The following is a 15,935-nucleotide window of genomic DNA, read 5'->3' on the forward strand; positions in this document are numbered from 1 at the left end:
CTTCTCTACATAGTAGTAGACGTTGCAAGCTTCCAGCCCAAGAACAACTCTAACCTCCAATGTGTTATATTGGTCTTCTATTGTGTTAACGTGCTTTTTAAATTTAATTTTTAAATTAGATTTAAAAATTAGATTTTCTAGAAACTGTAGATTTCCAGTTTTTTGTTTGTTTTCCCAGAAATCTGAAGGTTTGCCAACACAGAGCTTACATCTCTGAAAGGTATAATTGACCAGAGCTGAGTAGAAGCCATATCCTCTGGACACTGGTTTCAACAGCCCTCAGCACCAGCTGGCTTCACTGTGTTACTTGCCTGGTCCTGGTGGGCAGTTGGACTTGAGAGTCCTGTCAAATGCTATGGCTTTTCTGCTGAAAGTCAAGCCACAAGATTTTCCCCGCAGAACAGAGAATGAGGTATTGAGGACTGGTAAGATTCTTTCCCAGGTACTTGGTGCCAGGGCTAGCCAGAGCCAGCCCAGAGGCGGAGCCCCAGGCCGGTCCCAGACCTCCACCTTCACAGACAGGGCTCGGGGAACCCCTCCCAGATCAGAGCCTACTGGGGGCAGACATAGGGTGCCATAGATCACGTTAGCCCGTGGCAGATGTGCAGGAAGCTATGCTTCTGTATTTCTGTCTGCTGGTGAGCACGCCTGCCACTCTGTAAGTCAGGAGCATGAACGCCAGGCAACTCTTTTCTTTTATGAACCCACATCCATTACTCTGTCACGTCTTCCCACCAGGCGAGAGGGATGGCTGCAGAGTCTTTCGCTCAGTCAAAACCCTTGAGGCCCCACCGGTTGGCAGGACAGACCCAGACGGCCTGGGTTTGAGTTATGACTCCTCCTTTCACCACTGCTGTTCTTAGGCAAATAACCTCTCTGTGCCCCACTTTCTGATGTGTCAAATACAGCTCAAATGTTCCAACCGTGTAGGGTTGTTAGGGTGATGACAGCAAATGCCAGAGAGTCCCCGGCATGGTGCTTTGTCCACAGTAAATGCTCAATGCCAGATGCCGTGATTGGTGCCACCATCGCCAATGATATTCTATATATTCTATTGGGGGTAAACAGCTTAGGACACAACCGTCCAACCAAGTGCACAAATTAGCAAGACCATTTCAGAAGCTTTGAACAGCTACAAGGAGAATAAAAGGGGGCAATGACAGTGATGACGAGGTATCACAAGAGACCTGAGAGCTGACATGGAAGTTGAGCTTTCTCTCCCTTGGCATTAGTGTCCTTTTGGGCCAGGTAATTCATTTTTTCCCTCCCCCTAAATTATTTTTTTTAATTTATTTATTGATTTGAGAGGGAGGGGGAAGGGAGACATTTATTTCTGTACATATGCTGACCAGAGATCAAACCGGCAACCTCGGGGCGATGCTCTAACCAGCCGAGGAGCCGAGTTACCCAGCCGGGGGCTGGGTCAGACAATTCTGTATTGTGGAGGCTCCTCCTGTGCATGGTAAGATGGTGAACAAGCAGCATCCTTGGCTTCCACTTGCTAAATGCCAGCCAAGCTCCTCCTCTCATTGTGACAACCAAAAATATCTCCAGACATTGCCACGCGTCCCCTGGGGAGCAGAAAATGAGCCCTGCCGAGAACCACAGGAACGAAGGAGAAGAGAACTGAGACGTGAGGACAGATGGCTTTGGAGAGACGGACCCTGATACTGGAGGACAGGAGGAGGCACAACCTTGACTCTGACCCTAACCCAGGCATCTGTCAGGTTGAGCCAGTCCCTGAGAATAAATCTCTTCTGCTGTATTTATAACGGACTCTGTCTGTCTGGAGAACCCTGACTGATTCAGTGGCAGAGCCGAGATGGAGCCTCTCTCACTCCAGCTGCCCGTGTCCCCAGGGAGGCCCAGCTCCACAGGAGCCAGTTCTGCTGCCACCCATCCCCGACACCCTCTCCGCAGGAGCAAGACACCCTCAGGGCCCATGCGGAAGGGAGTGGGGTGCAGGTGGCTGAAAGAAGACTAGGAAGAGAACGCGGGAGACCCAGAGTAGGTGATGTATTTATTGTGGACACCTTTTTCTGGGGGCCCCTTACAAGCCTCCAGCCGCAGAATCAACAGACACGATAACTTGGAATCCAAACCGGCTGCACATAAATAGGATGTTGGCAAAGGAAAAAAAAAAGAGAGAGAGAGAGAGAGAAAAACAAAGGAACGTGCGGTGTCCTATGTGCGTGTGACAGAGTGGCAGCGCCAGACCCACGTCCAGTCTCTTCTTGCTGCGCCTTCCACGCGGAGGCTTCCTCACGCTCGGACCGTCGCCTTCGGACCCGACTCGGCAGCGCGCTGCTGCCGTCCTGGCAGCCGTCTGCCAGTCTCTCGGACGGGCAGGTTGAGTCAACAAAACCAATGAGGGTTCTTCTTAAAAAACAAACAAACAAGCACTTGCGCTTTCGTGGTTCTTTGCACCTCCCAGTTCTCCTGGGTGAACATGTCCCTCCCCCCCACACTCAACCAAAACAAACAAATAAACAAACAAACAAAACAAAAACACCGTGCTGAACACGAGCTGCGAGTCGGAATAAAAACATATTGCACGTGGCCAGCAGAGCGGTCCTGAGAGCCTCCTCACTGCAGATCCCCGAATTCTGGCTTTCGATCCAACCGATCGCGTGCCTGTCACTGGTGGCGTCATGTCCACCGCCCCCCACCCCCAAATCTAGCCGGCGTGAAGCACACATTCCACATCATCACCCTCTGCTATCAGCCAAACTCCGAGCCGAGGCTGGGTTGAACCTCACCCATCAGAAGCAGGTAGAGGAGGTGGGGATGGTTGGGTTTTGAAACCTTCGTCTACCTTTCAACAACCTTTTACTTCCGGGAAGTTACCCAAGTTCTACAGGTGAACACAGCATCCAAAGTATGGAATCTTCTGGAACCGAGAGACTGGAAAGTGGTTCTCCCCATTTATACGCTTTTGAAAAGGGAGTTCTGCTGTCACCTGCGGGTCAGTCACAAGCCAGGGAAAAACCTACAGCCCCACAGCCCGTGCACATGGGACAGACAGTGTGGCCATCAACATTGTCTTTCTCCTAAGGAATTTTTCAAGTATCACAAAAATCCCTGATACAGTATGTAAACAAGACTTCTTACTGGACAGAAAGCTAGGTCACTTCGGGAAGCAGCAGCATGTGAAAGGTTTAAAAGGGCGAATAAAGTTTTAGGATCGACATTAAAGGTCAGACGGCCACCCACCGTGCCCCAGGTGTCTCTCTCTCTCTCCTCGGTGGTGTATACAGGAGTCTTGGGTGCTAAACACCGGGCGTGCTTGCGGACTGGTGTCTGCACCCAGCTCCCAGTCCTCTGGCCTCGTACCAGGTGTTTCTCCCGTCTCTGGGCTCCTGCTCCCGGAGATGGCCACCGAGCCATCCCTGCGCCCCAGGCACACGTGGAAGACGTTTTCCAGGGGAATGCTCTTGGGTGAGGTATCTCATTGATTGTTTTTGCTCAGAGTCCGTTTTATTTAAGAAGAGCACAGACCCTCTCCAATCAAGGGCAACGAGGTCCGGCAGGAAATGGCCACCCAGCCGCCTTGCTCTGCTGAACTCCCTCGTCAGCGTCCTCGTCCTCTTCCTCCGCCAGGGTCTCCAAGGCCTCCCTGGGTGGCCCGACGGGCCCTATCTATCAAAACAGCCTGTGGGGAACGCGGGGCTCCCGCTGAAGTAGCTGCTTCTGTAGGTGGTGGCGAGGCAGTGCCTGGGCTCCGCGGCGACGGCCATCTGCATGCTGAGGGATGCGGGGAGGGGCACGGGGCACACGTCCAGAGGCTGCAGGGAGGGGTACGGGGCATGGAGGGACGAGCCAGTGCCCCCCGAGAGCAGGCTTCCTGAACAGTGGGCCTGCAGTGAGTCCCGATAGGCCAAGCACAGGTCCTGCCCGGGGGTCTGGACCTGCGCCAGGGCCACCGGCGTGGGCTGGCCGAGGGCGGGGTAGGCAGGTGGCTGGAACAGCATCTGGGTGGCAGTCGGGGGGGTGCCGGGTACCATCACCAAGGCCTGGCTCTTGACTGCAACTGCATCCTTGAGGACACTGTCATAAGCTCTGAAAGGGAAGGACCTGGGTGAGACTCAGAGGTGAACCTGAGGGCACCTCGACCTGCCCTGCTCTGTGGGATCCGTGTGCTGCTTCCGCCGGACCTCGCCCAGCCTGTGCTCCCCGCCTCCCGCCTTGCCTCAGTTATTGTCGGACCAACCTCAGCCCTCAGCTAGGACCAACACCCTATAAAAACCTCTTCTGACCTCTCAAGACCAGCCTCGCTGTCCCGTAGCCTCTGCCCTGCCCCACCCCATAGTCAACACCCCGGGCAATGACTCCCAGGCTACCTACTGTCCGGCCCCTCACCGCGCCGAGTGTGAGCTCCCACAGGGAGGACCCCGTCGGTACCCGCCCCCCCACTGCACCCCCACACCTGGCCCAGCACCTGAGGGGCAGAGCTCCTGCCTCCAAGGCACTCCCAGGGGCTCTGTCCCAGTGGGGTCACCCCTGAGTTAGCAGATCCCAAGCAAGTTGCCCGCAGGGCCCAAGGTTCTCCCTCCGTGAAGGAGAACATAAGAAAGGAGCCAATGGAGGCTGCAGCAGGTCTGAGAAGGGGGCTATTCCAGGGTGACCACCATGAAGAGGCAGGGCTGGGGGCTAAGAAGCCAGGGGCCCTTGTCAGCACTCAGGCCAGACTGTGTTCTCTGGCTTTGGGAACTTTCTAAAAGGCACAGGTTTTATAACAAGGCCCAGGAAGCAGGACTGACGTTTCAGAGAAATGAGACAAGGGCATCTCGGCCAAGAGGTGGCGCTGTAGGGACCTGTGCACATCCTGTAACAACTTGGAGATGCTGCCACCTGTCCCGTGGAAGAAGGACTGGGTGCAGCCAGGTAGGATCGTTCTGTCCTGTGTGTCCTCCTCCCCGAGCTCACCACTGAGCTCCTTCACCTCTGTTCCATGGTGTTGGGTCTACGGCGCCTTCAAGCATCTTTTCTGACAGACTGAACGTTTTCCCCCCGAGATTCCTAGGGATCTTTGCAAGGAGGCTGTGGCCTCTTACATTAAGCTGCTCCGGGCTTAGTCAGCTTTGTGGCCACATCTAAGAAAGCAGCTTATAATGAGAGTCCCTCAATGTGATCATCCATAAGACTGATCGATATACTACTAGGACATAGACCAGAGAGCACGGACATGCAGAAGGGTGTACACACAACCCCTCTTCTCCCTTACTCACCGACCAGAAAACTGCAAACCTGAAGCTACCCAAAATAGGAAGGGCTAACCCCCCAAACCCCAGTTCTATCAGGAGTTACCATGGCCCACATACATGAGACACTAGCCGGGGGACCCACCAAAAACCTCCGACTTCAGGAAATCGCCTTAATTGGGACTCAGGACAGGTGGAACCTGAATATTTCAGAAACACTGGAGGACCGGAGAGGAGCTTACATCAGCAGGATTTCAATGCAGGTGCTGAGATGTTCCAGGGAGTAGTTGGAGATCCTCTGCAGGTCTCTGGTCCAGTAGGGAGAAAGCTGAAGGCAAATTCTAGAGGCCCCGACGCAGGCCGCAGCGACCACAGAGGGCTGGAACTTGTAGAAAATAGGATCTGAAAGAGAACCAGAGGAAATCAGCATCATCAAGCCTCACCTGGAGGCTCCTCAGTGGTGGTGGTGGTGGTAGTGGTGCCATCTGCCTTATGCTTCCTAAAGTCGGGAGAGAAATGATGGGGTTTGAGGCTGTTCACGGCTGTACCACACACTCACACACACACATACACACACGCACCATGAAAAAGTGAAAACAGCATGAGGTTCTTGAGTCTTAAACACCTTGGCTCTCAGTCTGAGATTTCTGATGTCAGTCTCGAGCAGTGATTTTCAAAATATGGTGCCCATGGCTTCTGGGGGCATCAAGGGGCTTGCTGATGGGCTCCAACAGGCCCATAAACATTTGTCCTTTCTTTGGTTGTCAGGGGCGGATGATATGCCATTTCAAAGGCTACTTATTGATAACAACAAAGCCTGGACCACAGGAGGCACACAATAAAAATCTGTTGAATAAACAAATGTATGCCTGAATGACTATAGCTGTTTGATATTCATAACTAGAACTGGCACTTTACTTACATTTACTGAGGAATCATCCCCCCAACCTCAGCTTTACTGAAGTACAATCGACAAAAATTATGAATAAGGTGTACAATGTGATTCCTTGGCTTATGTCTACAACTAGGAAATGATATAAGAAAGCTTAACGTCCCGCCAAGATACCTTGCAACGTGGCAAAGCTGGTATGACTTATGTGCAAAGGCAAACTGGCCCTGGCCGGTTGGCTCAGTGGTAGAGCATAGGCCTGGCGTACAGGAGTCCCGGGTTCGATTCCCAGCCAGGGCACACAGGAGAAGCATCCATCTGCTTCTCCACTCCCCCCTCCTTCCTCTCTGTCTCTCTCTTCCCCTCCCGCAGCCGAGGCTCCATTGGAGCAAAAAGATGGCTGGGGCGCTGGGGATGGCTCCTTGGCCTCTGCCCCAGGCGCTAGAGTGGCTCTGGTCGCGACAGAGCGACGCCCCGGATGGGCAGAGCATTGCCCCCTGGTGGGCGTGCCGGGTGGATCCCGGTCGGGTGCATGCGGGAGTCTGTCTGACTGCCTCCCCGTTTCCAGCTTCGGAATAAATAAATAAATAAATAAACAAAGGCAAACTGTTGGAATTCCCACAGTTTTCCCGAATGACGCTTGGTTATCAGTGCAGTCATGCTGTCTTAGATTGTTCGTGATTTTCGATGATTTCAACGCTTGTTAAAAGCGTGAAATCAGGATGGTATTAGGGTTACAGGCACCGTGACAGAATCAGACTCTTCAGGTTCAAATTTTAGCAACGACCCTGGGTGAGTTTTTCTTCACCTCTTGAGCATCAATTGAGAAAACGGATTTGTCAAATGAAAAATGACAACAGCAGAAATGATTTTTACATGACATTGTTGGGAGGTTCAAATGAGTTATATGCAAAGCACTAAAATAAGGAGCCAGGTACATGGTCAGCACTGAGTCTAGACTTGGTATCACAACTGTTGATACTGTTACACATGATATTTTGGTTTGTGGTGGGTTACTGGGTGGTTTTATCAACTGGATTTCTGACCCAGTATTTTACCTAATACCTAGATTTTAAGACGCTAGGAAGAGTGAGATTCAAGCACAAGTCCCCAAACAGGGTAACTTAATTGCTAAGGCAGGTGTGAACATAACCACCTCCCCCACCCATCTGTATGAATACGGCTCTTTCAGCCTGATCTACCTGCAAATTTGTCCTATTTAGATCATCTGCAATGTTGCAGGTTAGCATAAGAAAAATTCTCAGGTTGACCCATAAGTTTGTAGAATACCAGTGGCCTGTAATTAGCTGCTGTTTCTTTTACACATGATTGGTAACAGATTGGGTGAATCCTTGTTCCTTTCCCGTTTATCCCTTGCAAAGTGGGAGTGATCTGAGCGGATGGGCTCCAGTCGGTAAGGACTCCCTGGCTGGACATGCATTGCCTCTTGGTGCCGCCCGATCCCAGCCCCTGGGTGGGTGGGGGAGGCGGGACAGGTCCTGACACTGGGCCCCACCTTGCAGGGTGACCTCGAGGAAGTAGTGGGCGTACTCCTTGAGGCACTCTTTGGTCTTGCGGGGGCAGGTGGCGGGCCAGCTGTGGCAGTGCTGGTCCTTCTGGCCGCCGGAGGCCAGGAGGTAGTAGTCCAGGAAGTGGGCAGGCGTGGGCAGGCAGAGGTTCCAGCCGAAGGCCTCCAGCAGCAGCAGCTCCGTGCTCAGCAGCTCCTTCTTGGTGAGGGTGAAGCTCTGGCTGCTCAGGATCCTCGTACTGTTGATCTGCTCCAGCTTGGGTACGTGGTCCTCCCTATCCTCAAATTTACCTGTGGGAGGAGCAAAGGTTACTGGAAGCCGCTGCTCGCCCGCACCCAGGAATTTAGTGAAGGTCCACCTTCATGTGCCCGGATGGTGCTGGGAGGGAGGACAGAGCGACTACGCGCATGCAGGCTGGATCTGTCACGCCCGAGCCTGCGTCCCCGACCCATCACGTCCACCTGTGTGATCGGGCACAGGTAACTCACCCTCTCTGTGCCTCAGTTCTCTGATCAATCAGATGGAACGCAGACTTCATGAGGCTTCGATCAGATACAATGACAAAGCGCCTGCCGAATGGTCAGGCCGGCGCGGGGAACACAGGAGGTTCGCAAGCGCAGTTAGCAACGGCGGCGAGGGCCTGCGGACCAGGGGGGCTCTCCTGTCTGGTCGTGACGGCTTCAACCCCAGGACTGCTCAGAGGGTCAGATTACAGAGCAGCCTGCCCCCTGACCCTGTCCCCCCAGATGTGGGAAAGCCCTTCAGGAGCTCCCCATCGTCCTCAGTACTGAGCGTAAGCTCCATCCACAGGTTTGTAATTTGGGTGCTCTCAGAAACAGAGTGGGAGGGGGCCTAGGAAAGGCTGGTAGGGGGGAGAAAACAGGAAAGGGAAGAAAGCCCAAATGAGTCTTTTTTGTGTGTGTGACAGAGACAGAGAGAAACAGATAGGGACAGACAGGAGGGGAAAGGGATGAGAAGCATCAATTCTTTGTTGCAACACCTTAGTTGTTCATTGATTGCTTTCTCATACATGCCTTGACCGCAGGGCCTTCAGCAGACCGAGTAACCCCTTGCTCAAGCCAGTGACCTTGGGCTCAAGCTGGTGAACCTTGCTCAAACCAGATGAGCCCGCGCTTAAGCTGGCGACCTCGGGGACTCGAAACTGGGTCCTCCGCGTCCCAGTCCGACACTCTATCCACTGCTCCAGCGCCTGGTCAAGCTAAACAAGTACTTTTATCAAGCATGTTACCACTGTGGACACCTGAGGCCTATCCCTAGGAGGAATGCTGAGAAAGCATGAGCCTCGGTCACCAGAACCAAAGCATCTGCATATCGACCCCTGGTGGTCATCCTCAGGGCAGAGAGGCAGCCCGTGGCTGTTGAGGGTCAAGGGGCTGGGGCTGTGGGTGGGAAGTGGCAGCCTCCACTGTGGGAGGCTCTGCAGCGGACCTCCCTGCCTCACCCCCTCACTCGAGAGACCGCGCACAGCTGGCAGGGACTTCTGTCACTGCCGTCCTCTGGAGGCACCGTGCTTGCCTACCAGCCTCGTCTACACAGCCCCTCTGTCTGGAGCACCCGTCCTTATCCACAATCAGAGACACTGCCCCTTGGAGGCCTTCCCTGACCATCGTCCCCAGGGACGGTGAGCCCCGAGTCCTGGCCTCGCTCTGGTCACCTGTGGCCTCCCAGCCCACCCTCACTGGGTGCAGAGCAGCTGCTGGGCGTGTGTCAGAAGAGGCAGCTGTGCTCAGAGCACATGTCTGCGGCAGTGAAGGAAACAGGCAGCAAAGCGTCCGCACACCTGTGCACAACCGCCGGCGCTGCTGACCCAGTTCTCACCCGACTGTCACGCTCCTTAGGAGAGATAAGGAGGTAGTAACCACGGCAGGCTGCCCTACCGCAGGTACAACCCAGTCCCCAGGAAGGCGCCACAGATGTCACTGAGAAACGCCGACTCTGCGCAGCCATCTGTCCATCTTCTCGGGAGCCTGAACACTCCCACTAAGTGGACAGCACCCACTCAGCGGGACAGAAGCTCTGGTCCTTGACAGGGAGGCGCTGAGCGAGTGGGAATGGACAGCAGAGTGAGGGGAAGACAGCAGTCCACGGGTTCTTAAGCAGCTTACCCTCCCCCCCCCCCCCGCCCCCAACCCCATCCCCGACGGGAGCTTGATCCGTCAGGAACCACCGCCAAAACGCACCCTTTCCCTCGCCGCACATGCAGGGACAACTCAGGCAGGTGACGGCAAGGCCAGTGCTGCCCATGGGGGAAGGCCCTCTCCCGCAGCTGAAATCCTGGGCCTTGCCTCATCCCCCCACACCCCCCATCGGCAAGCACAGGATGCAGCCTCGTGGAACTCCGGCCCTCCTCCACGTGGGAGTGGGAGTGTTGGTCCTCTCACCCACCTTGTCACCTGTCCTAGAGAGCTCAGTTCAGAGACCACTGGCTGTCACCAAGGCACTTCTCACACTCAGATTGCTTGTTTACTATCAGGTATTAATATTGCTGGCCAGCACCTGATCTTTAACAGGTTATTAACAAGTCTACGCCCCATGAGGACAGGAACTATGGCTGTGCCCCAGGTCCCAGCACAGCCCTTGGCACATAGTAGGTGCACAATAAATATTTATTGAGTTGAAGGAACAGTTCTCTCTGGACAGTGAAATTTTAGGCCATTTGAATTGTCCTGATTATCTATATTCCTGGAACCTTTTCCTCACAATCATGTATTCTTTGTGCAATTTAAAAAGAAAGAAACAAAAAATATATATGTATATATTTTTGCAAAATTGTCAAGGTTTTCCTGAACTGGGCCAGGCACTCGATAGAGAGGAGCTGTTTTCTTCCCGGGAGCAGAAGGCGGCACGGTGAAGGTCACAGTCTCGGCAGAACCCTGCGCGGTGCAGGGGGCGGGGTTGGCACTGAGACCCTTCTGCGGCGTTGCTGGCAGCCAGCAATTCATTCCGACCAGCAGATGTGCTCAATCAGATTAGTTTCCTCCCTGTCCTCGGTGCCTTTCAAACCTTTCAGAGATCTTCTTTTTCCCCCAACCACCAGGCCCCAGAGGATTACCCTGAAATGGAAGGGGCCATGACTACACTACTGAGGAGTCTGAATTCACCTGCTGTTTCCTGGGGACCAGGCCAGAGCCAGGCAGAGGGGGTTGGGAGTCCTCAATGTGTCGGCTCTGAACCTAACAGCAGTAAATCCACAGGCCTCTCATTTCCCACCTAGGACTACGCCCTGGGAGAAACGGTCACGCAGAATGGAAAGGGCTGTGTGCCCCGCACGCACTGCTGCACGGAGCCCTGTGCTGGGCCAGGCACTGTGCTGAGTTCTGGACGTCACTGGTCCTCCCCGGTGGGTTCTGTTCATATCCCCAGACTCAGAGAGAGGGCTCTGAGGGCAGCCCCCGCCCCGCCCCCCATCTCTTCACTGCTGGCCAGCCCAGCCACCCCCGGCTTAAAGTGACGAGTCCCCAGCACAAAGCATTTCACAGCCAGGAAAGATTTTATGAGTTTCCTGCTGCTGCACGTGCCTGGCAGACATTTCCTCCCCTCCTCCCATGACCGTGAGTAGAGCTAGTCCTTTGTCCCCAGCACTGCCACCACCAAGCAGCGCCACTCAGCTGCCTGCTCCTTATCGACAAGACGAATGGCACAGACAACAGATGCCTGTAAGTCTCCAGACGGGTCCCCTGGGAGGCGTGCAGGACAGAAGTCCGTGTCTTTCCAAGTCAGACGAGACGTGGCCTCTCTTGAGCTTGTTCAATGTATTTGGAAAATTTTCAAATCCACAGAAAAGATGAGTGAGTTGAGATGACCCTTCACCCAGATTCACTAATTGCTTGACCCAGGTTTGGTGTGTGAGCGCACACAAGTGCGGATGTAAATATTGGTCTGCCCGATCATTTCTAGTTAAGGTGCAGATGTGACATGACCCCTAGACACTTCAGCATCTATGTCCCTGAGGTCTTTTTCCTACATAATCATAATGCTAATAACAACCCTAAGAAGATCAGCATTCATGCAACAATATTTTCTAATATTCAATCCATATTTGACTTTCCACAAAGGTCCCCAAAACACCTTTTATAACCTTTTTTTTTTCTTTGAGGAGACAGGATCCAACAAGGCTCACATATGGCGCCTATCAGCTCTCTTTAGTCCCATTCTTTCTTTCTTTTTCGTGACACTGATTCTTTGGATGAATCCAGGCCAGTTGTCTTGTTAAAAAATTCTGGGCTGTCTGGTAGCTCCCTCATAATCAAACAACTGGGGCAGCAAAACTACAGAGGTGATGTTTTGTGCTTCTCACTGGATCACATCAGGAATTATAGAATGTTAGTTTGTTCCAGCAATAGTGGTGCTACAGTGGATCGCTGGGTGACGGTGGTGACACCAGATCTCTCCATTTTAAAGGTACTGTTTTCCTGTGAAATTAATAAGCAATCTGTGAGGTATCATTTTGAGAGTCTAGGAATATCCAGTTTCCCAAAAACCTTCAATGGTCTGACATCCACAGATGATCCATCCTCTCCTGGATAAATTCCTACACTGGGGTTGAAAAAGATATTTTTAACAATTTTATCATTCCATCTATATATTTTTAAGTCTTAAAAATTATTTTATATTTATGGAGTTTAGAAAGAGAAGAAGGGAGAGAGAGAAAATCATTGATGTGTTGTTTCGCTTACTTTTGCATTCATTGGTTGATTCTTGTATGTGCCCTGACCATGGATTGAACCCACAACCTTGGTGTATCGGGATAATGCTCTAACCAACTGAGCTACCCAGCCAGGGCTCCATCCATATTTTTCTTTTTGGATATTCACTTTGCCCCAAATTCGAACACAGGGAGCTCTATCAACATCCTTTTAAGATAAGAAAAAAAAATCCTAAGCTTCCCTGGGTCTTGGAGGCCAGGTATACCCACGTGAACCCTTAGCGTTGATGGCTGGCAGTAATGATGAAACCTGCAAATGACACCTTTTCAGACCCTCTGCTCGCCCAGCTGACCAACTGTTCACACTGTCCCCAGGGGCGGGGACAGAGAGAGCCTGGGTGATTCTTGGCAGGCTGACTGCAGTGACTTATACTCAACCATATACTGGGCCATAGAGGCAAGACCCTGCCCATCCAGCAAGCCTAGGAGGGGGACATGCATAGACTGGCTTTTAACCATTTTTAACTGCATAGTTCAGTGGCATTAAGTACATGCAGGTGGTTGTGCAACCAACCTCCAGAACTCTTTTCATCTGGCAAAACTGAAACTGTATACCCATTAAACAAGCACTCCCCCTCCCCCTCCCCGCTCCCCCTGGTAACCACCATTCTGCTTTCTGTCTGTCTGAATTGACTGCTCTAAAGACTGGTTTTCTTCTTCCATCTACTGTCCTAGCAATCAAACCCTATTCAGACCAAACAGGATTCCGGACTTTTCTGAATTAGGGCTAAGAGAAGCAATACTTTGAATTGCTTAAATGAGACAAACACACACAAAGAGGCTTTATATCGGAAAAATTTAAATATAGCAAATAATAATAATAATAATAATAATAATAATGTTAAATCGACCCCATGAAGGCATTGCCCAGTCTAACAATCATCCACCTTTGCATTGCCTTTAGAAAAATTCTTAAACAAAAAGGTAAGCAGCACAGAACAGGATTCAATAAAAAGCCAGTGTCGTTGCATTTCTGATGCCCAGACTCAGTGCTGCTTTCTCTACCAGACAGGCAACTTCCAGTTGATCCCCCAACAGTCCTTCATGCCCAGCAAGGTGCCCAGTCAGGGCTACCTGCTGCCCAATCAGGATCTAAACCTAACTAAGCTCAGAGATGACTCTGAAGAGAACCAGCTTTTAAAGCAACAGCTGGCTATTCTGTCCTTTAAAACAAAGTGCAATGCCTTTAAACCTAGGCAAAGCTACTGGCCAGGCTCTGCTGGACACCCAGAGCAAGTGCCACAGTGACTTTGGCCTCCTTTCCCTGGACTGTGACCTTGAACTCCGCCCTCCTGCTGGTGGTTCCAAGGTTCACAGAGAAGGAGGGAGGTGAAGGGGAGTGTGGAGTCCAAAGCCTTTTACCAGATGGGTCCTTTCCAAGAAGTGGGACTTCCCCAGTTTGCACAGCTGATTAGCAAGAGGCAGAGAATCCTGCCTGAGCAGGCAGTGGCGCAGCGGATAGAAAGTCGGACTGGGATGTGGAGGACCCAGGTTCAAAACCCCGAGGTCGCCAGCTTAAGCACGAACTCATCTGGTTTGAGCAAGGCTCACCAGCTTGAGCCTAAGGTCACTGGCTTGAGCAAGGAGTTACTCGGTCTGCTGTAGCCCTCCCCGGTCAAGGCACATATGAGAAAGCAATCAATGAACAAGTAAGGTGCCAGAGTGAAGAGGCAGAGAATCCCCACACCAGGGGGGCTGCAGTCCAGGCGCCACCACTGCCTAGCCGGAACCTGACACCCCGGGCAGCCCCCAGGGAGGGGAAGCCTCCGTGGACTTGTTTGTTAAGCCCTACACAAGGGCACTCTGTTCATTCTGGTAACAACCCCAGGAGACTGGGGTGTTTTCCACATTTCATCAGAAGCTTTGCAATCACCTCGCTAGCTGGTTCGGGACAAAGTAAGATGAGAAAGAAGCCTGGCTGTCTGCTCCACGGCGGTGGGACCACATCTGCCTTGTAGAACATCACAGCTCCCCTTCACATGTTAGCACAGCATCTGGCATACAGTGCATCCTTAAAAAGTTGCATTTATTTTCTTCAGTGAATAGATAAATAGCTCCAAAAGTCCAGAGCTTTCTAAACCACAAGCAGGAAATCTCTGATATGTCACGGGGAGCCCTGAAACCCCAGCGTCTCCACAGGGAGCACATCTATCTGGGGGCAGGAATTCCCATGGATGAGAGGGTCAGGACCGTTGCAGCTTCTCCCCATCAAACCACTCCGTGCTCCACAAATACTCGTCTTCATCTTCCCTTCCCCTCTGCTATGTGGTCGTTCAGTCCCAGATCCTGTCCACTAAAAGGCTGTATGATCAACAGGACTTTGTTTTTTCTTGCCACGACAGCATTGACGTTGAAGAGTAAGTCTCGACTGGTATACTTTCCATAGTAAAGGACCACCCCAACTCTGCCCAAACCAGCTTTTTCTTTTTTGAAGAAAGACACATGCAAGAAGCAACTACTACGAGTTGATGCTTTCTAAGTTTCCCCCCAAATTTCTCTCTGTATATCCTCGCTCTAAAATCAATAAATAAAATCTAAGTAAAACAAAAATTTAAAAACCCTCGTCTTGGCCCTGGCTGGTTGGCTCAGGGGTAGAGCGTCGGCCTGGTGTGCGGGGGACCCAGGTTCGATTCCTGGCCAGGGCACATAGGAGAAGCACCCATTTGCTTCTCCACACCCCCCCCTCCTTCCTCTCTGTCTCTCTCTTCCCCTCCCGCAGCCAAGGCTCCATTGGAGCAAAGATGGCCCAGGCGCTGGGGATGGCTCCTTGGCCTCTGCCCCAGGTGCTAGAGTGGCTCTGGTCGCGGCAGAGCGACACCCTGGAGGGGCAGAGCATCGCCCCCTGGTGGGCAGAGCGTTGCCCCTAGTGGGCGTGCCGGGTGGATCCCGGTCAGGAGCATGCGGGAGTCTGTCTGACTGTCTCTCCCCGTTTCCAGCTTCAGAAAAATACAAAAACAAAAACAAACAAACAAAGAAAAAAACCCTCGTCTTTTTGTAGTTATCAGACGCCAGAAAGGTGCTTTCTACTCGTCCCTAAAGGGGGCACTGATCATACGTCCAGCAGACAAGTGTCCTTTCAAGGAACCAGGAGAGACATTTTGAGCGATCTGAAGGAGAAGCCAGGACAGCACTCTCGGGAAGGCTGTTTTACTTTTGGATGCAGCACAGAGAGGCAGAGAGCTCTTAGGAGGACCATCCTGGGTTCCAGGACGCTCAGCCACTCACCAGCTGTGTAGTCTGGGGCAAGTCTCAACCTCTGGGGCCCGGGCACTGTGAATAACAGTAGAAAGAACTGTGGTGAGGATGACGTGGGGGCTCAGTGTGTTGAGAAGGGTGCTCGGTCCTCAGCAAACACTAGGACCAGCTCTGCCTTGTAAACCTCGGCTCAATTCAGGACCAACTGAGCAATCCCGGCCACAGGCACAACGACAGCTCAGTTTCTGGATAGGATCTGATGTGGGAAAGAGAGAAAGCCAGAGACAGAGCAAGCAAACCCTCCAGCTATGTTAGCGGGGGGGGGGGGGGGGGGGGGTTTATGGCAGTTTTCAGAGAAAGAGGGAGCCCACAGGGTGGGGAGCAAGGAGCGTCCC

The 15,935-nt window shown here is 52.5% G+C and overlaps 1 protein-coding gene across 1 annotated transcript in view; it reads right to left on the reverse strand.

Moving 5' to 3' along the window:
* Positions 1-2,075: 2,075 nt before the first annotated feature.
* The window catches only part of CCNJL (cyclin J like), a 52,467-nt gene continuing 38,607 nt past the window's right edge, over positions 2,076-15,935 (reverse strand). Inside the window, 3 exon segments of the mRNA XM_066341844.1 lie at positions 2,076-4,059; positions 5,444-5,603; positions 7,607-7,909. Coding sequence (XP_066197941.1) covers positions 3,636-4,059; positions 5,444-5,603; positions 7,607-7,909 — 887 coding nt within the window. The 3' untranslated portion in view covers positions 2,076-3,635.

This window comes from Saccopteryx leptura, chromosome 6 (genome assembly GCF_036850995.1).
Source record: "Saccopteryx leptura isolate mSacLep1 chromosome 6, mSacLep1_pri_phased_curated, whole genome shotgun sequence".
NCBI lineage: Eukaryota > Metazoa > Chordata > Mammalia > Chiroptera > Emballonuridae > Saccopteryx > Saccopteryx leptura.